At 42.8% G+C, this 25,586-nt stretch overlaps 1 protein-coding gene across 1 annotated transcript; it reads left to right on the top strand.

Moving 5' to 3' along the window:
- Positions 1–4,868: 4,868 nt before the first annotated feature.
- LOC115108263 (tight junction protein ZO-3-like) lies at positions 4,869–25,264 on the top strand. The gene is given in 31 exon segments (XM_029632397.2): positions 4,869–5,276; positions 9,000–9,071; positions 9,298–9,354; positions 9,783–9,907; positions 10,094–10,196; positions 10,394–10,682; positions 10,836–10,939; positions 11,145–11,334; positions 11,585–11,666; positions 13,636–13,736; positions 13,848–13,929; positions 14,014–14,123; positions 14,238–14,435; positions 14,562–14,611; positions 14,613–14,644; positions 15,640–15,725; positions 17,950–18,052; positions 18,489–18,577; positions 18,676–18,748; positions 18,960–19,027; positions 19,130–19,190; positions 19,382–19,538; positions 19,797–19,905; positions 20,076–20,295; positions 20,589–20,794; positions 20,907–21,082; positions 21,486–21,696; positions 23,064–23,164; positions 23,267–23,806; positions 23,951–24,000; positions 24,204–25,264. Coding segments are annotated over 31 exon segments (4,011 nt in total). The 5' UTR covers positions 4,869–5,225; the 3' UTR covers positions 24,319–25,264.
- The last annotated feature ends 322 nt before the right edge of the window (positions 25,265–25,586 follow it).

Genomic DNA, 25,586 nt, shown 5'->3' with positions numbered 1-25,586 from the left:
GCAATGAGGGGACCAACTCCATATTAATTCCCATGATATTTGAATGAGATGTTTGACGAGCAGGTGTCCACATACCTTTTGTTCATGTAGTGTATATATTCTGCAAACAATGTAATTGTCAGTGGTAGCCTACGTAATCGCTCTTCTGAGTAATTAAACTGAGACTGTAGGTCCACTGTAATCACAATGTGGCTTCTGGCTCTGCAAACCACCATTTTACATTTTTGGGCTTGCCTGTTTTGCATGTTATTTTGGCACTAATACGTGTCACATATCAGTTTGCAAACAATGTAAAATATATATATACACAGTTGAAGTCAGAAGTTTACATGCATTTAGATTGGAGTCATTAAAACTTGTTTTTCAACCACTCAAAATGTCTTGTTAACAAACTATAGTTTTGTCAAGTCGGTTAGGACATCTACTTTCTGCATGACAAGTCATTTTTCCAACAATTGTTTACAGACAGATTATTTCACTTATAATTCACTGTCTCACAATTCCAGTGGGTCAGAAGTATACATACACTGATGGCATGTCTTTAGAAGGTTCTGACAGGCTAATTGACTTAGTTTGAGTCAATTGGAAGTGTATCTGTGGATCTACTTCTGTGCGAAAAGTGCAAATCAATCCCAGAACAACAGCAAAGGACCTTGTGAAGAAGCTGGTGGAAACTGGTATAAAAGTATCTATATCCACAGTAAAACGAGTCCTATATCGACATAACCTGAAAGGCCGCTCAGCATGGAAGAATCCACTGCTCCAAAATCACCATAAAAAAGCCAGACTACAGTTTGCAACTGGACATGGGGACAAAGATCGCATTTTTTGTAGAAATGTCCTCTGGTCTGATGAAACAAAAATAGAACTGTTTGGCCATAATGACCATCGTTATGTTTGGAGGAAAAAGGGGGAAGCTTGCAAGCCGAAGAACACCATCCCAACCGTGAAGCACGGGGTGGCAGCATCATGTTGTGCGGATGCTTTTCTGCAGGAGGGACTGGTGCACTTCACAAAATAGACGGCATCATGAGGCAGGAAAATTATGTGGATATATTGAAGCAACATCTCAAGACATCAGTCAGGAAGTTAAAGCTTGGTTGCAAATGGGTCTTCCAAATGGACAATGACCCCAAGCATACTTCCAAATTTGTGGCAAAATGGCTTTAGGACAACAAAGTCAAGGTATTGGAGTGGCCATCACAAAGCCCTGACCTCAATCCTATAGAAAATGTGTGGGTAGAACTGAAAAAGCATGTGAGCAAGGAGGCCTACAAACCTGACTCAGTTACACCAGCTCTGTCAGGAGGAATGGGCCAAAATTCACCCAACTTATTGTGGGACGCTTGTGGAAGGCAACCCAAAACTTTTGACCCAAGTTAAACAATTTAAAGGCAATGCTACCAAATACTAATTGAGTGTATGTTAACTTCTGACCCACTGGGGATGTGATGAAAGAAATAAAAGCTGAAATGTCATTCTCTCTACTATTATTCTGACTTTTCACATTCTTAAAATGAAGTGGTGGCCCTAACTCACCTAAGACAGGGACATTTTACTAGGATTAAATGTCAGGAATTGTGAACCGGAGTTTTAATGTATTTGTCTAAGGTGTATGTAAACTTCCGACTTCGTGTGTGTGTGTGTGTGCGTGTGTGTGTGTGTGTGTGTGTGTGTGTGTGTGTGTATATGTATGTAAGTTAATAAAGCCACATACCATGTTTGTGTCTTTTCTTTGTTTTCTTGAGTAAGGCAGCTCCAAAATGCCGATGTTTTAGCCTAGCTCAGTGCTTTCTGTGGTGGTGGGGCAAGCCAGCAGAAAATACGTAAATTCAAGCCCCGTGGGTGCTGCCATAAAGTTACATTAGAAGTGCCCATCCAAGAAGGCTCATTGTCATTGGCCACAAATAACATTACGATAAATCACATACAGTAAATTTTATTGGACTGATCATGTCAACATCATACTTTCAGGCCCTAACAGTTTGTGGGCACCGTTTGTCACCGTTAAAGTGCAATTAATGTATTGTTTAGTGTTATGTACTGGCTTTGCTGGAATGCAGCCCACATTTTTTGTTTGTTTGCCCCACCAAGATTTACATGCTAAAATTGCCACTGACTACATTGCATCCTCTTTTTACTTCTGTTTTTCACTTATGCTAGGGATTTTGTTAATTTTGTGTTGTGTTGAACTCTTGACCAAACAGCTCATCTGAGGTGGTTTTAGGAGAAATGTAAACAGAAATGACAATGAGTCTTCATAAATGGGTCTCAATTAGAGGTCGACCGATTAGGATTTTTCAACGCCGATACCGATTATTGGAGGACCAAAAAATGCCGATACCGATGAACGGGTTGGTTTTTATTATTATTTATTTTTACATTTATTTGTAATAATGACAATTACAACAATACTGAATGAACACTTATTTTACCTTAATAAAATCAATTTAGCCTCAAATAAATAAACATGTTCAATTTGGTTTAAATAATGCAAAAAAAAGTGTTGGAGAAGAAAGTAAAAGTGCAATATGTGCCATGGAAGAAAGCTAACGTTTAAGTCCCTTGCTCAGAACATGAGAACATATGAAAGCTGGTGGTTCCTTTTAACATGAGTCTTCAATATTCCCAGGTAAGAAGTTTTAGGTTGTAGTTATAATAGGAATTATAGGACTATTTCTCTCTCTACCATTTGTATTTCATTAACCTTTGACTATTGGATGTTCTTATAGGCACTTTAGTATTGCCAGTGTAACAGTATAGCTTCCATCCCTCTCCTCGCTCCTCCCTGGGTTCGAACCAGGAACACAACAACAGCCACCCTCGAAGCAGCGTTACCCATCGCTCCACAAAAGCCGCGGCCCTTGCAAGGGGAACAACCACTCCAAGTCTCAGAGCGAGTGACGTTTGAAACGCTATTAGCGTGCACCCCGCTAACTAGCTAGCCATTTCACATCGGTTACACCAGCCTAATCTCGGGAGTTGATAGGCTTTAAATCATAAACAGTGCAATGCTTGACACACAACGAAGAGCTGCTGGCAAAACGCACGAAAGTGCTGTTTGAATGAATGCTTACGAGCCTGCTGCTGCCTACCACCGCTCAGTCAGACTGCTCTATCAAATTATAGACTTAGTTATAACATAATAACACACAGAAATACGCACCTTAGGTCATTAATATGGTCGAATCTGGAAACTATCATCTCGAAAACAAGACGTTTATTCTTTCAGTGATATACAGAACCATTCCGTATTTAGTCTAAATATTCCTGTTACTTTGCACAACCTTCAATGTTATGTCATAATTACATACAATTCTGGCAAATTAGGTGGCCCAAACTGTTGCATATACACTGACTCTGCGTGCAATGAACGCAAGAGAAGTGACACAATTTCACCTGGTTAATATTGACTGCTAACCTGGATTTCTTTTAGCTAAATATAGGTTTAAAAATATATACTTTTGTGTCTTGATTTTAAGAAAGGCATTGATGTTCATGGTTAAGTACACATTGGAGCAACGATACGCACCGCATCGATTATATGCAACACAGGACACGCTAGATAAACTAGTAATATCATCAACCATGTGTAGTTAACTAGTGATTATGATTGATTGATTGTCTTTTCTAAGATAAGTTTAATGCTAGCTAGAAACGTACCTTGGCTTACTGCATTCGCGTAACAGGCAGTCTCCTCGTGGAGTGCAATGTAATCAGCTGGTTAGAGCATTGGACTATTTAACTCTAAGGTTGCAAGATTGAATCCCTCGAGCTGACAAGGTGAAAATCTGTTGTTCTGCCCCTGAACGAGGCAGTTAACCCACCGTTCCTAGGCCATTGAAAATAGGAATGTGTTCTTAACTGACTTGCCTTGTTAAATAAAGATTAAATAAAGGTGTAAAAAATATTTTTTAAATCGGCCAAATCGGTGTCCAAAAATACAGATTTTCGATTGTTATGAAAACTTGAAATCGGACCTAATTAATCGGCCATTCCGATTAATCGGTCGACCTCTATCCTCAATCCGTGTTTTCTTTTACATTCCAAAATATCTGAAGATTCTTGGCATGCTTTGGCAGTGTACTGTGAAGATTTCCGACTATACATTGTGGTGGAACTATGCCTAATGTAGTAAAACATTAGCCATAGCTCAGCAACCCTCACTGAAAGCAAGCTTCCCAGTAGTAGAGCAACAGTGGTTTGCTAGGTTGATGTAAACTTGAGAAGTACAATATTTGCTCTGCTAGGAACATGACACGTATTTGCCCCTGCGTGCTAACCTAGTGCAGCTGGGGCCTACTGACTGAAGTGTGAGTGATTGTTTAGCTTTGTTTAGCTTTTTTTGCAGGCCTCTAGGAATACTATGTGTTGTTTTTTTTTAACTCTACCTCTATTTTCCTCAGGTCTATTAATAATTCATGATTCAGTATGGGTCTGTGTTGTGACTGTCCAAAGGCCAGTAGGTAAAGTAAGTGGAGTAAAAACAGGGAGACTATGCAGCCGTTCTGATCCTACTTCCTTATTACTACCAAAGTCTCACAATAGAGAATGCCCCCTTGGTCCTACAATTTACCTCTGAAGGCCTTCAAATGACAAATCTATATTTAATATTTAACCCCTCCCTCCTCCTCCCCAACCAAATAGTGGAGATGGGTATAAATAAATAACATGCATTATTATGTAGAGATACAATCTAAACCTTGTACTTCCTCATCACAAAGCACAATGACAGTGGTCTATACAAAGAGACCTTTGCTAGGGCCTTTGGTGAAGTAAACACTCTTTTAATTATTAATAGCCCAGTGTACTCATACCCTCTGGTAACCATAGTACCAGGCATGACTAATCCAGTCCCATAACCTGGGCTTCCATGGGAAAGTAGTACCTGACTGAGCTCACGCCAGAATGGGAATATCCTTCCTCTCGGTGCATAGGCCTATACCAGCAACATCGGATATATGATTATGAAATAGCTTTTGCAAACTGTAGAGGCTAGGTGTCATTTGGAGACTACCTCTGTCTCTTCTGTGTGACCTGGACAGTATGGGGACTGGGGGGTATCAGAGACGGTGGCTTGCTTAGATAAGGTGTAAAGCTCGCAGGGACAGACAACCATGTGCTTAGTACAGCTTCAGTGTGTCAGCTGGACAGAGCAGAGGTGACTCGGTCATATTCTGTCAGCCGGTTGTTGTTGAAACCAAACAGGACGTTACTGATTTGTCATGAATCTGAAACAGGCGCTAAAACTGGTCAGTTATTCGGTGACACCACCGGTAAGTGGTCTCTCTCTCGCCCGGGGGTTATCTTGTATCTGGAAAATCAAGTCCTCTGTGAAATTGCTAAATCTAATTTTATAGTGTGGTGTAAAAATTGAATCAGTTTATTTACATTTACATTTAAGTCATTTAGCAGACGCTCTTATCCAGAGCGACTTACAAATTGGTGCTTTCACCTTATGACATCCAGTGGAACAGCCACTTTACAATAGTACATCTAGGTCTTTTAAGGGGGGTTTATCCATTATGGGTTGGTTTTACCAGTCTTGTCTACCGTCCGTGTCACCACCATTTAAGCTAACCATTAGGTTAGGGAAGTGTTTAAAGGCTTATGTACTGTTATGATCAAACAATGTGAGTTTCTGGCTGTAACGCCCCCTTAGTAATATGATAATGTGTGTAAATGAGTATGTTATTTCTCAAGTCTTGTTTAAGTTTCACATACAACTGTTTATCTGATGACTGGACTACAGTGACTCACATACTGTAATATTTTCCATCTGAACCTTTTTAATTAAGGTGTTTCATCTTTTCCACGTGGCACTATATAGAGTTTCACACTGGCAAAATTGGTTCCGCCTTAAATCCCTGGCAACAAAGGGGCAATAGAAAGTGCTGGAAGGGGAGGAGCTTCTCATTGATCCAGGTGGGATTTGTTTCTGCTAGGTGTTTTTTACCCACAAAGCTATAGTGCTCAGGAACCTTAGCTATTGATAATCCACATTTATTTGATTTGAAGCACAGGGTCTTTCATTTCTTGGCCTCCAACATGGATTATGACATGGAATAAAAACCAGGGTGTTTTTGAGTGGAGGTAATGTGAGGAAGCCACAGGTGTGTGTTGCTAGGCTCAACTCCCAGTGGGGAATGGAAGTGAGGTTCAGAGAAGAAGTGGTGAGTAAAAAGGACAAACAGCTTTTATGGTCTTTTATGAAAGACAGGAAAGTACCTGAAGATTTTGTTGCTTCCTTTTTAAGAAAGTGTGGCCTTTTTGATCTTGTCATGTAGGCTTTACTGCGTTATCTTTTTACTTTCACTCTCCAAGCTTATCTACTTCCTATGTCTGAAAGAGTTAGCCTTGTTATGGATGGCTAGCCTCCCTTAATATAATGCAGCCTAGTAGGTAAGAACCTAACGTAGCATGTGTAAATTAAACGCCTCTTCCTGTTCAAGATGAGAAAAAAAACTGTTGAGGGAGGTTCTCTTCTGCACTGCTCAACCAATTAAGTAAATGTGAAGGAGGAGTTCAGGTGGAGTGTTGTGACGTCCAAAAGCAGAAGTGACATCACAGGCTCTCTTTACTTTTCCCCTGAAAACCGGAGGCATCCGGTTTCTTTCGGCCCCACTGAGGGTCACCAGGTAAAGGTTATTTCTAACATAGAGCATCTCCCCTGGAATAGCCAGGTGGGGGATGAATATACTTGGTGGTCAGGGAAAGGCTTGGTTTATTCCTCATGTTGGGGCCAAGGCCAGCACACGGGCTATAGGGTGGCATTAACTGGGGCTGCCCTTGCCAATTCTGTTACACAAAGTATTTTCCTGTGCTGGTGACCTTTTCGGCTGTTAAAGTATACATATACCATAGTAATTGTCAAGTGGGATTATGCAGAACGTTGGGCAATTCTGTGTATATTTCTTGATAATGTAACCTATTTGTATTATTTTGGGCACAAGTGAGTTTCAGCAACCAAAGCCAAGATTGTCGATTTGTCAGAATCCCAAGCAAAATACACTCATGAATGCTTGTTCACTACCCTTCTTTGTTGATGTTGTAGTCATGGAGACAGACATGTTTTCAGGAATAGTGACACTGATTAGACTGTAGACTGATAGCGTCAATGATATTTGCATACTGGCAGTCGGCCCCTCGACCTCTCAAAGCAGATGAAAGGTGTCCACCGGAGGATGCATGTCAACTATATCCTCTTTATTCATTTAATTATATTACAGTAATAGACTTGACCCATGATTAAAACTATGTTGCTCTAGTGTCATTTTTAGAGATAATCCACCGTAATTTGGAGTCCTTGCTTATCATGGGATGATCAAACAGTTGAAGAGCTGTGGGACTGCTGATATCTAGTCCTTCAGTCTAACGTTAATTAGACTGTTGTAAGAAATTATACTAGGTTAACCCTTAGCCCACGTATTTTTTATCATAAACATACCATCTATAGCAGGTATTCCACCTGCTACTCAACCATTAGTAAAATACTAGTGATTTATTGAGGATGCTTGTTCTCCTCAGTGGCTACCTGACCATGTCTGTCTCACCTTGTTGACCGTTCTCTGACCTGTATGTTTGTCCTGACCCTGTAGGACAGCTAACAAAAGGGCAATTCCATGGTAACGGAATTATGCTGAGACTCAGATTTTTCACTTTAAAATGTATACCTAACAAAAACTATTGATTTTTAAAAGTTTAGCAAACTGCTAAACTCTATGCACAAGGACTACTTTTAACAATCTCCACAGACTATTTTAGAAAAGCCCATTTACAGGAAGAACTATGCAGATACAAAGTTTGGTAACAGAATAAAACTGAGCAAGATTTTAACATAATTATTTTACCTAACTTTGCATCTGCATAATATTTCCAGTAAATGTTTTTGTAATGGATTTACTGTGTAGGTTGTTCAAAGTAGTCATTGTGCATAGTGCTGTATGTTTTGTTAGACTTTGAAATCAATCATTTTTGTTTGGCATACATTTTAAATTGGAAAATAAGTCTCAGCATAATTCCGTTACCATGGAATTGCCCACAGACAACTAACACTCATCTCAATGCAACAATGCCTGTTTGTGTAATTGAACCTATGTAGAGTAGTAGGAACATGCACAATATATTTCCAGTATGTATGTTATTGAGTCAGACAGATGGTCAAGCATACACAGAATTTCTGATTTGTAAAAGTCGTCTAATGGTTACATTTAATTTCCGATGCTGTAAATGTGTATTCTGCTGTAGTGTACATTACAACTTTCTTTGTCCCAATACATTCATTTGAATAAAGTGTGTGTGTGTGTGGGGGGCAAGGTTTCACACATCTCTGCAATACTTCTCTTGTCCTTCAGGGTAGTCCATCTTGCTGTACCAGTTTAGGCAAGTAGTACTGTAGTAGTAGGATACTTAAGCAATAAGGCCCGAGGGTGTGCGGTATATGCCCAACATGCCACGGCTAAGGGTTGTTCTTATACGCAACGCGGAGTGCCTGGATAAAGCCCTTAGCCGTGGTATATTGGCCAAATACCACAAACCCCCTGATGTGCCTTATTGCTATTATAAATTGGTTACCAACATAATTAGAGCAGTAAAAAAATACATGTTTTGTCATACCCATGGTATACGGTCTGATATACCATGGCTGTCAGCCAATCAGCATTCAGGGCTCGAACCACCCAGTTTATAATATCAGAGATATGACCTGCAATGTTGTTTAGTTTTGAAATTAGATGTGGAATGTGTTCAGTATGTTAGTGTGGCACTGTCGTCGGTTCGTGAATGTCCTCTGTTTGTATCCGGAGGCGTGTTCAATTGGATGAGGCTCGAAAAACATTGCAGATAGAAATTCATTGTGTAGCACAGACATAATTCTCTATTCCATATGACTAGAGAGCCATGGAGAACAACTCTAGTCAGCTCTATACATTGAGTTTCTACCTGCAGCGTTCTATAACGTTGCACCCCATTGAACAATGCCCTGGTGTCGTATGTCACAGCAAGGGCGGCCAGATGCGTCTCTCCCTTTGTGGCCCCTCCCCCGTACCTGTCAGAGGAATGGAATGAGACAGGTGAGAGCACGCTGCAGTCGGCTCATTTTGACTCCTCTCCTCAGTCTCACAAACAACACAGTGGGGCTTGGCAACTGTCAATGTAAGGACATGGAACAACTGCTGCTTCTGTTGTGATTAAGTTGCTGGAGTTTATTCATGTTATGGTTTGTTGATGGTAAATGGAGAATGTCTGTGCTTTGCGATTGGTTTTACATGTTGTAATAGGTTTGATGTTGTTTTTCAGAAACCAGAGATGGAAGAATTAATGATATGGGAGCAGCATACTATAACACTAAGCAAAGTAAGTGTATCTTTTGTTGTTTTGTCAGTCAGCATTTGATGATGTGGACCTAAAACACAACAGCATGTAGTTACAGACATACTCAAGGTGTACCGATAGAAATACTGAACCACTTCAATTGGAATGGACTTCAATACGATCAACTTCTGTGGCTAGCTGCAGAAAGTTTGAGTAACAAAGGCACGCCCTACTGCTCCCTGTAACTCTTGGTACAGGTCAGGTGACACACTTCAGTGCTGATGGAATGTGCTCTCCCTGCCTCTTTCCTACGTCCCTTGTTCTTTATCACCCTCTCTTTTTCTCTTGCTTTCTTTCCATCACTCGGACTCCCTGCTTTCTCCATCTCTCTCACCTGCTCTTTCTTTCATTTTTTTCTCTCTCTCCCTCTTTCTCGCTTATCACCCACCCTCCTCCTCTTGCTATGGCAGGATTCCAAGATGGGGTTTGGCTTTGCGATATCAGGGGGCAGAGACAAGCCGAACCCAGACTCAGGGGGCACAGCTGTGATGGTTTCAGATGTGGTGCGAAACGGACCCGCTATGGGACGGCTGTTGTAAGTGGCCTACACCCTACAGCTATACGCTTCAGGCATACAGGCACATGCCTCTAAGGGTTTTACTTGAGGGTATATACAGTAAACTTACACACACAACCAAACACATCCAAACTTAAAATTGCATGTCTTTGATCCATAGGAGTGCTCGATTACCTTGTTTTACCTCTCGTTCCTCTCCAACAGCGTCAGAGATCAGATCGTCATGGTCAATGGAGTGTCCATGGACAATGTCTACTCTACCTTCACCATCCAGAACCTTAAGTCATGTGGCAAAACAGCCAACATAGTGAGTAGCCTTATGTACTGTACTGTTAAGCATGGTTGGCTCTTCCATCTTCGTGTGATTTGTGAGCAACACCAACCCCAGCTTATTGCTGTGAGAACATTATTTCAGTCCACTTACCAGACAAAATATAGGTAATACAGGTCTCTCTCTCTCTCTCTCTCTCTCTCTCTCTCTCTCTCTCTCTCTCTCACTCTCAGACAGTGAAGCGTCCTCGTAAGGTCCAGCTCCCAGCCAGCACCAGACCGTCGCGTGCCGCCTCCCACTCCAACCTGCTGGATCAGGACCCCCCACGGAGGATCCGACGCTACTCTGATGGCTCCGACCAGGCCCCCAACCCTGACCACTACAGCGCTCGTAGCACTACCTCCGATCGCAACGGGACCGCTCACGCCCTGCCACTTATGTCAGGGTACAAACGGCTGCCACACCAGAACTTCCTAGACAAGCCAATCAAAACCACCCTGCTGAAGAAGAAACTCACAGATGGTAAGGATGAATAACATCTGGGTTGTGTTCATTAGGCCACGCCGCAGCAAAAGGTTTCAAATCGTAATCACAGATCGGACGTGATTGTATAGACAAGTGAATTCAAGGCCTCCGTTACAACGATTTCATGTTGCCTTTCTCTTCCTGTTCCAGAGTATGGACTGAAGTTGGGAAGCCAAATCTTCATCAAACACATGACAGAGACGGGTCTGGCTGCCAAGGAGGGCACTCTGCAGGAGGGAGACCTCATTCTCAAGGTCTATATGATATTTCATCACAAAACATTGCATCTTTGCTTTGTACATAGATATGATTCTATACTGGGACCATAAACCAGAATGCTTTTGATGACAGATTTTCCTGCTGTTTTAATTATGTCTGTTTTCGTCAATGTCATTGTATGAAGCCAAAGGACGATTTCCGCATTCTGTGAACTTTGAAGTTTTTCTACTTCCTGTCCAGATCAATGGGATGACAACAGAGAACCTGTCCCTGCTTGAGACCAAGCACCTGGTGGAGAAGTCCCGGGGGAAGCTGACCATGATGGTCCTGAGAGACGACCGCAAGTTCCTGGTCAGCATCCCCGAGGTGGATGACAGCGCCCCCAACAGCGAGGAGGACCGCCGTAGCCACAGCAGCTCTGAACTGGAGGGTGAGGGAGCAAGGGCAAAGGGGAAAGACAATAGGGACAGTAGTGTATGAGTGAGAGAATGTAGCATCAGCACCTCAGGATTGGAAGGAGGATGGTGGCAAGATGGGGAAGGAGAAAAGGAGGAAAGTAGTAGATGAGAGATATGAATGTAGAGTCAGAAGCAGCTCCTGAAAAGCAAAGTAAACGTTGGTTCAGCTGCTCCAGTATGTGATTCCTCAGTGTTTTAACGGCTTTCCTCTGATCTCCTCAGACATTTCAGACCTGGATACAGACATCCCCACTCCTAGAAACAGAGTGTCACGCTCCGCCACTAGAGAACGACGCACACGCAGGTAACCTCACCTGAAACATGTTTATTTCAACTATTCTGATCTACTTCTAGTATCTTCGTATTGAGACGTCTGCACTTGATCCAACATTTCCTTAAGTGACAAGTCTCCTTTTTACCTACAGTTGAAGTCGGAAGTTTACATACACTTAGGTTGTAGTCATTAAAACTCGTTTTTCAACCACTCCACAAATTTCTTGTTAACAAACTATGGTTTTGGCAAGTCGGTTAGAATCCTACTTTGTGCATGACACAAGTAATTTTTCCATCAATTGTTTACAGACAGTTGATTTCATTTATAACTCACTGTATCACAATTCCAGAAGTTTACATATACTAAGTTGACTGTGCTTTTAAACAGCTTGGAAAATTATGTCATGGCTTTAGAAGCTTCTGATAGGCAACATTTTTTATATATATTTTTTTTTACCTTTATTTAACTAGGCAAGTCAGTTAAGAACAAATTCTTATTTTCAATGACGGCCTAGGAACAGTGGGTTGACTGCCTGTTCAGGGGCAGAACGACAGATTTTGTACCTTGTCAGCTCGGGGGTTTGAACTTGCAACCTTCCGGTTACTAGTCCAACACTCTAACCACTAGGCTACCCTGCCGCCACATCATTTGAGTCAATCGGAGGTGTATCTGTGGATGTATTTCAAGGCTTACCTTCAAACTCAGTGCCTCTTTGCTTGACATCATGGGAAAATCAAAATAAATCAGCCAAGACCTCAGAAAAAAACATTTGTAGATCTCCACAAGTCTGGTTAATCCTTGGGAGCAATTTCCAAATGCCTGAAGGTACCACGTTCATCTGTACAAACAATAGTACGCAAGTATAAACACCATGGGACCATGCAGCCGTCATACCGCTCAGAAAGGAGATGCGTTCTGTCTCCTAGAGATGAACGTACTTTGGTGCGACAAGTGAAAATCAATCCCAGAAACAAGGCAAAGGATCTTGTGAAGATGCTGGAGGAAACGGGGCCAAAATTATCTATAGCCACAGTAAAACGAGTCCTATATTGACATAACATGAAAGGTCGCTCAGCAAGGAAGAAGCCACTGCTCCAAAACCGCCATTAAAAAGCCAGACTACGGTTTACAACTGCATGGGGACAAAGATCATACTTTTTGGAGAAATGTTCTCTGATGAAACAAAAATAGAACTGTTTGGCCATAATGACCATTGTTATGTTTGGAGGAAAAAGGGCAAAGCTTGCAAGCCGAAGAACACCATCCCATCTGTGAAGCACGTGTTGTGAGCATCATGTTGTGAGGGTGCTTTGCTGCAGGAGGGACTGGTGCACTTCACAAAATAGATGGCATCATGAGGAAGGAAAATTATGTGGATATATTGAAGAAACATCTCAAGACATCAGTCAGGAAGTTAAAGCTTGGTCGCAAATGGGTCTTCCAAATGGACAATGACCCCAAGCATACTTCCAAATTTGTGGCAAAATGGCTTTAGGACAACAAAGTCAAGGTATTGGAGTGGCCATCACAAAGCCCTGACCTGAATCAAAATGTGTGGGTAGAACTGAAAAAGTGTGTGAGCAAGGAGGCCTACTAACCTGACCCAGTTACACCAGCTCTGTCAGGAGGAATGGGCCAAAATTCACCCAACTTATTGTGGGAAGCTTGTGGAAGGCTACCCAAAACGTTTGACCCAAGTTCAACAATTTAAAGGCAATGCGACCAAATACTAATTGAGTGTATGTAAACTTCTGACCCACTGGGAATGTGATGAAAGAAATAAAAGCTGAAATAAATCATTCGCCCTACTATTATTCCGACATTTCACATTCTTAAAATAAAGGGGTGACCCTAACTGACCTAATACAGGGAATTTTTACTAGGATTAAATGTCAGGAATTGTGAAAAACTGAGTTTAAATGTATTTGGCTAAGGTTTATGTAAACTTCTGACTGCAACTATACGTATGATGAGGCTTTCTCTCTCGGTTCTGTTGCAGAAGAGCTGAGCAACCTCCTCTAGTAGCTAAGTCTCGTGACCAGTCCCCGGTGCGTTCGACACTGTCCCGGCCTGCTGCTAAAGCCTACCCCTCTCGCCGAGGTCAGTCCAGAGACGAGCGTCTCAACTCCTTCATAAACATTGGCCCATCCCACTCGTGTGTAATCTGTACCCTGTTCCGCTTGACCTGAACTGTGTGTTGTTTTTCTCCAGCCCCCTCAGAGTCCGGGTCTGACCGCAGTGCCTCACCCCCTCTTGTCAGGAAGGACAGCCCAGACATAGCCGACAAATACAGGTGGGTTCAACCTCAAACCAGACACTGTTGTTTCGATGTTTTGAGATCTGTGTTTCATTGAGGTGTTTTTCTTTCTTGCTGTAGAACTCTTTCAGGGGTGTCCATGCTCCCCAACCCCAAAGCCTTACCTGCTGTCCTCGACTGGGCCACCCCACGTCCTTCCCGTCCCTCCTCCGCCTTGCGAACTCGTAAAGGTAAACACACAACATAGGCAATAGGGAAATCTCATCAAATGGCACATTCTCGATGAGTGGATCATGATGATAATAACATGTTCTCTCTCTCCTCCCGTTTCTCTCTCTGTGCAGTGGTGTCAGAGTCGGACTCGGACCGCAGTGCCTCGCCACCCCCTAGAAGAGGAGAGAGTTCCAGAGTCACAGAGGACCACTCCAGATACAGAGTGCTCCCTGACCTGCCCCACCCTGGGACACTGAGCACCCCCCCCATCTCCATTCGTCAGGATCCCCCCCGACGGGTCTCCTCTCCTGTCAAAGCCCCACCTCCAGGTCAGTAACACTACACCCCTTGCCTCGACTTCTACAACAGGAATACCTTGACATAACATTATAAGTACATTCAAAGGAAGTAGAAAAGGCCACATAATTGGAGCATTACCCTTGCTCTCTCCCCAGACTCTGAGACTGAGTCGGACAGCAGCTCCGGGCCCCCAGAGACAGGGCACCACCCACAGGCAGGACACCCGGAGCAGATACAGGTACAGATGAGGCCTAACACCTAACTTGTGCTAACTCAAATCAAATTTTATTTGTTGCATGCGCCGAATACAACAGGTGTAGTAGACCTTACCGTGAAATACTTACTTACAAGCCCTTAACCAACAACTCAGTTTTAAGAAAAATAAGTGTTAAGTAAAAAATATAAAACTAACATAGTTAAAGAGCAGCAGTAAAATAACAGTAGCGAGGCTATATACAGGGGGTACCGGTACAGAGTCAATGTGCGGGGGCACCAGTTAGTCGAGGTAATTGAGGTAATGTGTACACTACCGTTCAAAAGTTTGGGGTCATTTAGAAATGTCCTTGTTTTTGAAAGAGAAGCTCATTTTTGGTCCATTAAAATAACATCAAATTGATCAGAAAAACAGTGTAGACATTGTTAATGTTGTAAATGACTATTGTAGTTGGAAATGGCATATTTTTATTTTGAATTTAATTTAAATCTAAAAAAAAAAAAGGGCCCATTATCAGCAACCATCACTCCTGTGTTCCAATGGTATGTTGTGTTAGCTAATCCAAGTTTATAAGGCTAATTGATCATTAGAAAACCCTTTTGCAATTATGTTAGCACAGCTGAAAACTGCTGTGCTGATTTAAAGAAGCAATAAAACTGGCCTTTTTTAGACTAGTTGAGTATCTGGAGCGTGAGAAATTAAGGCTATTCCATGTGAGAAATTGCAAAGAAACTGAAGATCTCGTACAACACTGTGTACTACTCCCTTGACAGAACAGCGCAAACTGGCTCTAACCAGAATAGAGGAGTGGGAGGCCCTGGTGCACAACTGAGCAAGAGGACAAGTACATTTGAGTGTCTAGTTTGAGAAACAGATGCCTCACAAGTCCTCAACGGGCAGCTTCATTAAATAGTACATACAAAACACCAGTCTCAACGTCAACAGTGAAGCTGGAGCCCCAAGTGCTGGCCTTTCTCTGAGTTCTATTGTCTTCCTCCTCCCTCACTCTTTTATTCCAGAGCCACTCCTTTAGTAGCTGTGGAGCCCCAAGTGGAGCCCCCCAAGTGGAAGGCCCCCAGTATCACAATGAGCAAACATGCTAAAGGTGCGTTGTGTGCATATTGACAATTACTTACGTGTAACTTATGCCTATATTATTGCTCATGTTTGGTATGTTCATGATTTGTTTTTGTTTACCTACAGTACAAAACAAAAGTTTGGACTCCTATTTATTCAAGGGTTTTACTTTTTCTACATTGTAGAATAATAGTGAAGACATCAAAACTATGAAATAACACATATGGAATCCTGTAGTAACCAAAAAAAAAAGTTAAACAAATCAAAATATATTTTATATTTAAGATTCTTCAAAGTAGCCACCCTTTGCCTTGATGACAGCTTTTCCCACTCTTGGCATTCTCTCAACCAACAGTCTTGAAGGAGTTCCCACATATGCTGAGCCCTTGTTGGCTGATTTTCCTTCACGCTGCGGTCCAACTCATCCCAAGTGGCGCAGCAGTCTACGGCACTGCATTTTAGTGCTAGAGGCATCACTACAGACCCTGGTTCGATTCCAGGCTTTATCACAACCGGCCGTGATTGGGAGTCCCATAAGGCGGCGCACAATCGGGTTAGGTCAGGGCGTCATTGTAAATAAGAATTTGTTCTTAATTGACTTGCCTAGTTAAATAAATTTAATTTATCCATTATTTTACCAGGTAAGCTGACTGAGAACATGTTCTCATTTGCAGCAACGACCTGGGGAATAGTTACAGGGGAGAGGAGGGGGATTAATGAGCCAATTGTAAACTGGGGATTATTAGTGGTTTAAGGGTCAGATTGGGAATTTAGCCAGGACACCAGGGTTAACACCCCTACTCTTACAATAAGTGCCATGGGATCTTTAATGACCTCAGAGAGTCAGGACACCCGTTTAACGTCCCATCCGAAAGACAGCACCCTACACAGGGCAGTGTCCTGCCCTGGGGCATTGGGATATATTTTTTTTTAGACCAGAGGAAAGAGTGCCTCCTACTGGCCCTCCAACACCACTTCCAGCAGCATCTGGTCTCCCATCCAGGAACTGACCAGGACCAACCCTGCTTAGCTTCAGAAGCAAGCCAGCAGTGGTATGCAGGGTGGTATGCTGCTGGCAGGTTGGGTGATTGTAGAGGCCAAGTCATCTGATGCAGCACTCCATCACTCTTCCCCTTAGTCAAATAGTCCTTACACAGCCTGGAGGTGTGTTTTGGGTCATTGTCTTGTTGAAAAACAAATGATAGTCCCACTAAGTGCAAACCAGATTGGATTGCGTATATCGCTGCAGTATGCTGTGATAACCATGCTGGTTAAGTGTGCCTTGAATTCTAAATAAATCACAGACAGTGTCACCAGCAAAGCACCATCACACCACCTCCTCCATGCTTCACGGTGGGAACCATACATGCAGAGATCATCCGTTCACCTACTCTGCGTCTCACAAAGACACGGCGGTTGCAACCAAAAATGTCAAATTTGGACTCATCAGACCAAAGGACAGATTACCACCGGTCCAATGTCCATGTCTTGTGTTTCTTGGCCCAAGCAAGTCTCTTCTTATTATTGGTGTCCTTTTAATAGTGGGTTCTTTGCAGCTATTTGACCATGAAGGCCTGATTTCATGCAGTGTTCTCTGAATAGTTGATGTTGAGATGTTTGTTACTTGAACTCTGAAGCATTTATTTTGGCTGTGATCTGAGGTGCAGTTAACTCTAATGAACTTATCCTCTGCAGCAGAGGTAACTCTGAGTCTTCCTTTCCTGTGGCGGTCCTCATAGCGCTTGATGGTTTTTGTGACTGCACTTGAAGAAACTTTCAAAGTTCTTAATTTTCCGTATTGACTGACCTCCATGTCTTAAAGTAATGATGGACTGTTTCTCTTTGCTTATTTGAGCTGTTCTTGTCATAATATGGACTTGATATTTTACCATATAGGGCTATCTTCTGTATACCACCCCTGTCTCGTCACAACACAACTGATTGGCTCAAACGCATTAAGAATGAAAGAAATTCCACAAATTAACTTTTAACATGGCACACCTGTTAATTGAAATGCATTCCAGGCGACTACCTCATGAAGCTGGTTAAGAGAATACCAAGAGTGTGTAAACCTGTCATCAAGGCAACGGGTGGCTACTTTGATTCTATTTGTGTTATTTCATAGTTTTGATGTCTTCACTATTATTCTACAATGTAGAAAATAGTATAAAGAAAGAAAAACCCTTGAATGAGTAGGTGTGTCCAAACTTTTGATCGGTACTGTATGTGTGTGTGTCTTGCCATGTCCACAGGGCGCTCAGGATCAGAGTCGGAGGCAAGTTATGCAACCGTACCTCGACGGGAATTTGCAGACAGTGGAGGCTCCAGTTCCCAGGGATCCAAGGACAGTTACAGGTAATGCTGACAGACGAACACACCACCCCGTTAACAGGAGAATGTGATGAAACTGGCCAAGATAATACTGCGATGCGTAAACTTAGTTGAGGGCAAAATGGCAAGTTAAAGACGTTGGTACACATACATGTTGATTAAAAACTGTTTCAATAGCTGACTGCTTCAGAACATCATATGTTCGGAGGATAAATCCAGGATGCTAGACTGGTTGGTCTATTTGGACAAGGAACTGAATCAACATTGACACATTTAACATGCATAGTTCTGCATGCTAAGAGCACACACTGTTTGAGGTCGGTCAATGTCACACTCTTGATAACCCCTTTCAGTCCAATTAGCTAGTATTTAACTACAGGATTTCTATAGTAGTTGACAAGATAAGGGCATTGTATTGAGTATGATTGCGCTCTCTCGCTCTCCTCTCTCTCTCTCCCAGAGCTCTGCCTGAGATGCAGTCTTCTCCAGCTCCAGTAGTGAGACAGGACCCCCCTCAACGAGGCATGACCCCCTCCAGACCAGTCTCAGGTCAGTGTCCCTCCTATGAAAGATGGGCACTTTCTAGTAAGATGGAACTTGTGGTTGGAAGTCTGTATCCTCATCCTCTGTGTTTTTGCTCTCTTCAGATTCCTCTGAGTCAGACCGTGCACCTTCACCCCCTCGGAGGTCTGGGAGTACCGATGTGGAGAGCAACCACAGGTAAAACACTAGAAACCACTGTAGACAACCAGGTAAAGAACGGACAGTTTAATAAACCACCATAAACAAAAGGAATGCACACCTCCAAGAAACATCCTCTGTGACAAGTCATGCCAATCTGATCACAAGTGTGTGTCTACACTTCCACCTTCTCTGACCTCTAACTCACTTATTGTGGAAATGTCAGTGAATGGTATCTCTTCTCTTGTAGTATTCCACGCAGAGCCAATGGAACTGTCCGCTATGGGATATCAGTGAAGAGCAACCCTCCAGCCTACTGTAAGTACCAACTCTCTTGTATCAGCTCTCCAATGTCCTCTTTATAACGTATTAGTAACTCTGTGGATGGAAGGAAGGTCTTAACTGTTGTTTCCATTTCAGCCAAGACCGAGGAACCCATCTACTCCTTACCCCCAGACTCCATCCCCACACCTAACTTGGGGTAAGTTGATTTATTTATACCCATACCGTATAGCCTTAGAAGGAATGTCAAATATAAAACATGTACAGCCCATTCACAATGCAGACCACCATAAGTGATGTATTTGTTCGGTTTTCTATAGTCTATTGAATATGACTGGACAATGCTCCTTTTAATAAATACTCCTTTTGATCTGTACTATCTTCTCTCAGATACAGCTCTGATCTGAACACAGTGTCGTTTGTGAAGGAGGGCAGCGTAGGCCTGAGGCTGGTGGGGGGTAATGACGTGGGCATCTTTGTTGGGGGGGTTCAGCCCAACAGTCCTGCCCATGAGCAAGGCATGAAGGAGGGGGACCAGATCATGCAGGTGAGACTCCCTGTTGCGGTCACCACCGGTACATGGTGTGCAGGCTTTTGTTCCTGCCCAGCACTAACACATCTTATTCGATTAAGATCTATATTAGTTCATTCCGTTTTTTTCTATGCCGTGCTGAAGCAAAAGCCTGTGCACACTAGCTCTCTGGGACAAGTGTTAGTGTAAGTCAGCACTTCAGTGGTCACTATCTACAGTACAAGTATATGCAACACATCTCTCACCCACTTATGGGCTATGGTCTTGTTCTAGGTAAATGGGGTGGACTTTGGTCATTTCAACCGTGAGGAAGCTGCTATGTTCCTGATCAACATTAAGAGAGGGGAGCCGGTGGACATCCGTACTCAGAACAAGATGGACAGTGAGTATAACGTCCTTAAAGGCAGAAGTAGGTGCAGGGGGGGAAGATTTGTGGTTGATTTCAGAGGACTTGCCCGTGTGATAATTACTATGTAATAACTCCACCCAGTAACAAATAAGGTACATACAAATTATTAAATGATTCCTAAATGATTCTTCCTCTCTTGTCAGTATACAAGAAGATACTGAAGTCCAACTTGGGGGACTCGTTCTATATCCGGACCCACTTTGACAACGAGTCAGAGGGCCACAACAGCCTAGCCTTCACCAGGGGAGAGGTGTTCAGGGTGGTGGACACCATGCACAGGGGCAAGCTGGGGAAGTGGCTGGCTATACGCATGGGCAACGACCTGCACGAGCTGGACAAGGGCACCATCCCCAACCAGGCCGGGTGAGTTGAGACTAGAATGAGTGAGTTATTGATTATATGATTGGTTGGATTTAGATGTTAAAAGATCAACGTTAAAAGATACATTAGGTTACAAAGGATGACATCTGATGGCAACGTATTTCCAATTTGTATACTTATGCTGCATTTACACAGTCAGACCAATTTTTATATTTAACGAGTGATCTGATTGGTCAAAAGAAAGAAAAGATCAGAATTGAGCTGCCTATGTAAACGCAGCCTCATACTGTCATTAGGGTAGCAGTAATTCTACAATCATTCTGTCTCTCACCCAGGGCTGAGACACTGGCCAGTATGGAGCAGGCTCAGAGGGCCAGTGGAGGAGGAGGGGATCGCCAGGTCTCAGGGCCCAGGGCAGAGTTCTGGAAACTACGGGGGCTTAGAGGGGCCAAGAAGAACGTCCGCCGGACCCGCGACGACCTGCTCCAACTCACTATCCAGGGCAAATTCCCAGCGTACGAGAGAGTTCTGCTCAGAGAAGGTTATATTACATAATAGTTCACATAATAGTCAAATACTTTTAAACAAGTTTGTGTACTAAACATTTTGTATTGTGAATCAACACATGTACGTGGACCCATGTTTATCTCCAGCTAATTTCAAACGGCCAATCGTCATCTTGGGTCCTCTGAATGATGTGGCCATGGAGAAGCTGGCCAGAGAGATGCCTGATGAATATGAGGTGGCAGAGATGGTTCCTCGTAGTAGTGGAGCAGACAGCGCTTCTACGGTCATCAAGCTGGACACAGTCCGAAGGATTGCAGAGAAGGTGATGAAACAAACTGGGATGATGTGACCTGTTGTGGTGTGAGACAGATGTACAACTATATGCTTGTTTGAATCCAGGACCAGAATGGCGTACATGCATAAAGATGGCGGCTCCCATGTACTTACCACAAATGCTTTATTTTCTAAGTTCGCCGTATTATACTGTACTCTCCATTACTCTTTTTTTGTATCCGCATTAGACGTTAACTCTAGACAAATCGAGAGAAAGGAAACTAGTAGATTGTGCTGGTTTATTGGCACATTGAACCATGTCGCGCACCGTAGATTAAAAACTCTGTGGGTATTGCTAAAACAATTACGTAATATCTGAATTCCTCCATTTATGCACCTCGCAATTGAAGAACAATGCCTAATTGTATGTTTCTTCACGCCTCTGTGTCCAGAACAAGCACCCTCTGCTGGACATTACTCCTACTGCAGTGGAGCGTCTGAACTACATCCAATACCACCCCATGGTGCTGTTCCTGGACCCACACAGCAGGAAGGACGTCAAGGTCATGAGGCAGAGGATGTGCCCCAACTCCAACAAGAGCTCCAGACGCCTCTACGCACAGGCCCTCAAGATGAGGAGGCACTGCGGCCATCTGTTCGCAGGTAAACACACACACCTGTGTTATCAAAACACATACAGTTGAAGTCGGAGGTTTACATACACCTTAGCCAAATACATTTCAACTCAGTTTTTCACAATTCCTGACATTTAATCCTTGTAAACATTCCCTGATCTTAGGATCAACACTTTATTTTAAGAATGTGAAATTTCAGAATAGTAGAGAGAGTGATTGATTTATTTCAGCTTTTATTTCTTTCATCACATTCCCAGTGGGTCAGAAGTTTACATACACTCAATTAGTATTTGGTCGCATTGCCTTTAAATTGTTTAACTTGGGTCAAATGTTTCGGGTAGCCTTCCACAAACTTCCCACAATAAGTTGGATGAATTTTGAGATGGTGTTCTTCGGCTTGCAAGCTTCCCCCTTTTTCCTGCAAACATTACGATGGTCATTATGGCCAAACAGTTATATTTTTGTTTCATCAGACCAGAGGACATTTCTCCATGTGCAGTTGCAAACCGTAGTCTGTCTTTTTTTATGGTGGTTTTGGAGCAGTGGCTTCTTTCTTGCTGAGCGGCCTTTCAGGTTATGTCGATATAGGACTCGTTTTACTGTGGATATAGATACTTCTGTACCTGTTTCCTCCAGCATCTTCACAAGGTCCTTTGCTGTTGTTCTGGGATTGATTTGCTTTTTTCACACCAAAGTACGTTCATCTCTAGGAGACAGAACGCATCTCTTTCTTGAGCGGTATGATGGCTGCGTGGTCCCATGGTGTTTATACTTGCGTACTATTGTTTGTAGAGATGAACGTGGTACCTTCAGGCATTTGGAAATTGCTCCCAAGGATGAACCAGACTTGTGGAGGTCTACAATTTTTTTCTGAGGTCTTGGCTGATTTATTTGGATTTTTCCCATGATGTCAAGCAAAGAGGCACTGAGTCTGAAGGTAGGCCTTAAAATACATCCACAGGTACACCTCCAATTGACTCAAATGATATCAATTAGTCTATCAGAAGCTTCTAAAGCCATGACATCATTTTCTGGAATTTTCCAAGCTGTTTAAAGGCACAGTCAACTTGGTGTATGTAAACTTCTGACCTTCTTGAATTGTGATACAGTGAATTTTAAGTGAAATCATCTGTCTGTAAACAATTGTTGGAAAAATTACTTGTCATGCACAAAGTAGATGTCCTAACCGACTTGCCAAAACTATAGTTTTTTAACAAGAAATTTGTGGAGTGGTTGAAAAACAAGATTTAATGACTCCAACCTAAGTGTATGTAAACTTCCGACTTCAACTGTACATGTTGTTTTTGTCTCTTAAGCAGTTTATCTGTTAAAAAAGGACAAGTTGGTTTTATAGTTTTATTCATAACTATGTCCCATCATTCCCATATTTCCCAGCTCGTATTGCCCTCCAGCCCAGCTCTAATGTGTGGTATGAGACTCTGAAAGACAAGATCAGACACCAGCAGGCCAAACCTGTCTGGGTCTCAGAAGTCACGGTAAGACAGACAGATCCCAGCTCACAGTCAAACTGGGAATTTGCTCTCAATGAATTACCTGGCAGAATAAAGACTAAAGTAAATACATGTCTGTGTGTTTAGTTGGAGGGAGGCGGAGAGGAGGAGCTGGATGCGTTGGACCGGACTCACTCGGACTACCTGAGTGCTGCCAGTGACCTAGAGGACACGGATGGAGAGGCGTTTACAGACGGAGAGGTCTACACTGACAATGAGGACCTGGAGGAACCATTTGACTCCAGCAACCAGCCCCGGATATCCAGGCCCACCGCTCTGGCCCGCTCCTCAGAGCCTGCAGCCGAGTACCCCAGCCCCGACCCATCCCCTGAGCCTCTGGGAGAGGTCCCACCCCTGATGCATGTGCCTGAGCCCAGGTCGACCCGTCGTCCATCTGACAGCTCTCCTCACGATGTCGTCACTGATGACACCCCGTCCTATCATAGCTTTTCAGATTCGGACTTCAGCGCCATTGACCCGGCTGTTCCGACCACCCACTCGGATGAACACCCTGACTTCATAGCCCCTAACCCCAGAATCTTTGTCCCTGAGCCCCCGTCAGCCGAGCTGCTGCCAGAGAGCCCCCCATCCGTCACAATGTCAGTCATAGAGAAGAAACTCCAACAGGTACTGATGGGAATGTCTCAGTCCATCATATCACTAAACTCTTACAGATCTCCCATAAGCTCTTAGTTTACTTCCAAAGGCTCAAATACTCTGTTAACTTATGTCTCCGGTGATTTTGACCCATGACTACGTTCCCTCTTTCAGACCCATATGGCAGAACCTCAGGAGAGGAAAGCTTCCCCATCATTCATTGTGTAAGTGAAGTAGGCCTATATCTGATCATATTAATATGTGTGACGGTATTTGTTTAATTGGATAATCATTAAAATCCATGTCTATAAACCAACCTTAGCAACTCGAAAGTGAGAAACTACTTCTAGTCCAAAATGTTCTGTCCAAGTTGAGTAAGACTGACGAGACAGAAGAGAAAGACACATCATTTACTGTCTCCTCATAGGTTGGCTCACCACCAGGCTGTCCAGACGAGACGCACTCAGATCCGAGGCAGTGACAGCTCCGATGACAATGACGAGACTGAGGACTTCGAGTGGGGTCCAGCTACAGAACTTTAGATTAGAAAACAGTTCCAGGACTACAAAACAAGAATGCTGGAGCACACCATTCCAGAACTACAACTCTAATGCACAAAGTTCCAGAACTGCAGAACTACAGTTGTAGCCCATACAGTTCCAGAGCACAGCCTTTGCCTCTTAAATGGGAGATGTGAAATGCTCTCAACTTCAGCCTTTGAGGATAACTTTTGGAGAGGTAGGTTGGAGGGCAACTGTCAGACCTGCCTTCAGACATGGGAATTCAGGCAATGGCTTCTGTAAACCAGGGCTCACACCTTTCTAAATGCCGAATTCCAAGAGTGGAAGTTAATTTTGATGGAAATTCTAATAAAAACCTCAGGGTTTGGTACTTGCAGTAAAGCAAACATTTTATTTGTATTGCATGTAACTTTTTAATGAATGCTAATTTTGATCAAAACTTTGGAGATTTTACCAACACGGGCAACTTTGATGTCAAGGATGTCAATTGAACTAAAAGCTGGAATCCTTAATTGAAACAATAACAAAGCAGTCACATTGCCTATGTTTTGGTAAAAAGCTGAGGGATGATGGGCCTGGAGAAATGTAACAACTCTCAAATTCAAAGCAAGCACTATGGACTGACCATCCATGATATCAGAATTATAGTTTTAACCCTGTTTTGAGGCTACACAGTGTTTGTTTACAAAAATGTGATGACAAGCTTAAATGTTGGGTTGAACTAAAGCTCATTAGGCATTTATAAGTTATTCTTCAAGAATCAATGCATATAGATAGCTACATCATTCATTTATAAGTCCAATTATGTAGCAACTAAGGATTCAAGCTTTCATGAGAACTGCTTCAAAAACAGTTATGGACATTCACAGAACACTAAATATATCAAAGCTCCATTTTCTAAAGTATGATTCATTTGTAAAGAGAACACATTTTGTTCATTAAATATTACAGATCTGGTGAAAAAATATCTGCTCTTGTCATTGTTTTTCATCATGTCTAGAACATAGTAGAAAATCCTCACCTCGTCCACCACCCATCACTCTTGCAATTTTAACACCACTGTGTTACCAAACATCTTGGTTGAATGATCCAACATGTTTCTGGATAGTGGAATAATGAAACACAGCTTAGCTGCGATTTATATAATGGCAGCCTGAGCTCATTAAATTCTTAAACCCCAAAAAATGAAATCCTCTTGTTTACTTTTTTATTAACGCAAACCAATTATAACGAGGGGGAACCATCTATAATCTTAAGTGCGAGGCGCTGAGGGTCATTGGGTGCGTTCC

Source organism: Oncorhynchus nerka, linkage group LG24 (genome assembly GCF_034236695.1).
Source record: "Oncorhynchus nerka isolate Pitt River linkage group LG24, Oner_Uvic_2.0, whole genome shotgun sequence".
NCBI classification, from domain to species: Eukaryota; Metazoa; Chordata; class Actinopteri; order Salmoniformes; family Salmonidae; genus Oncorhynchus; species Oncorhynchus nerka.
This window is presented reverse-complemented; position numbering and strand designations above follow the sequence as displayed.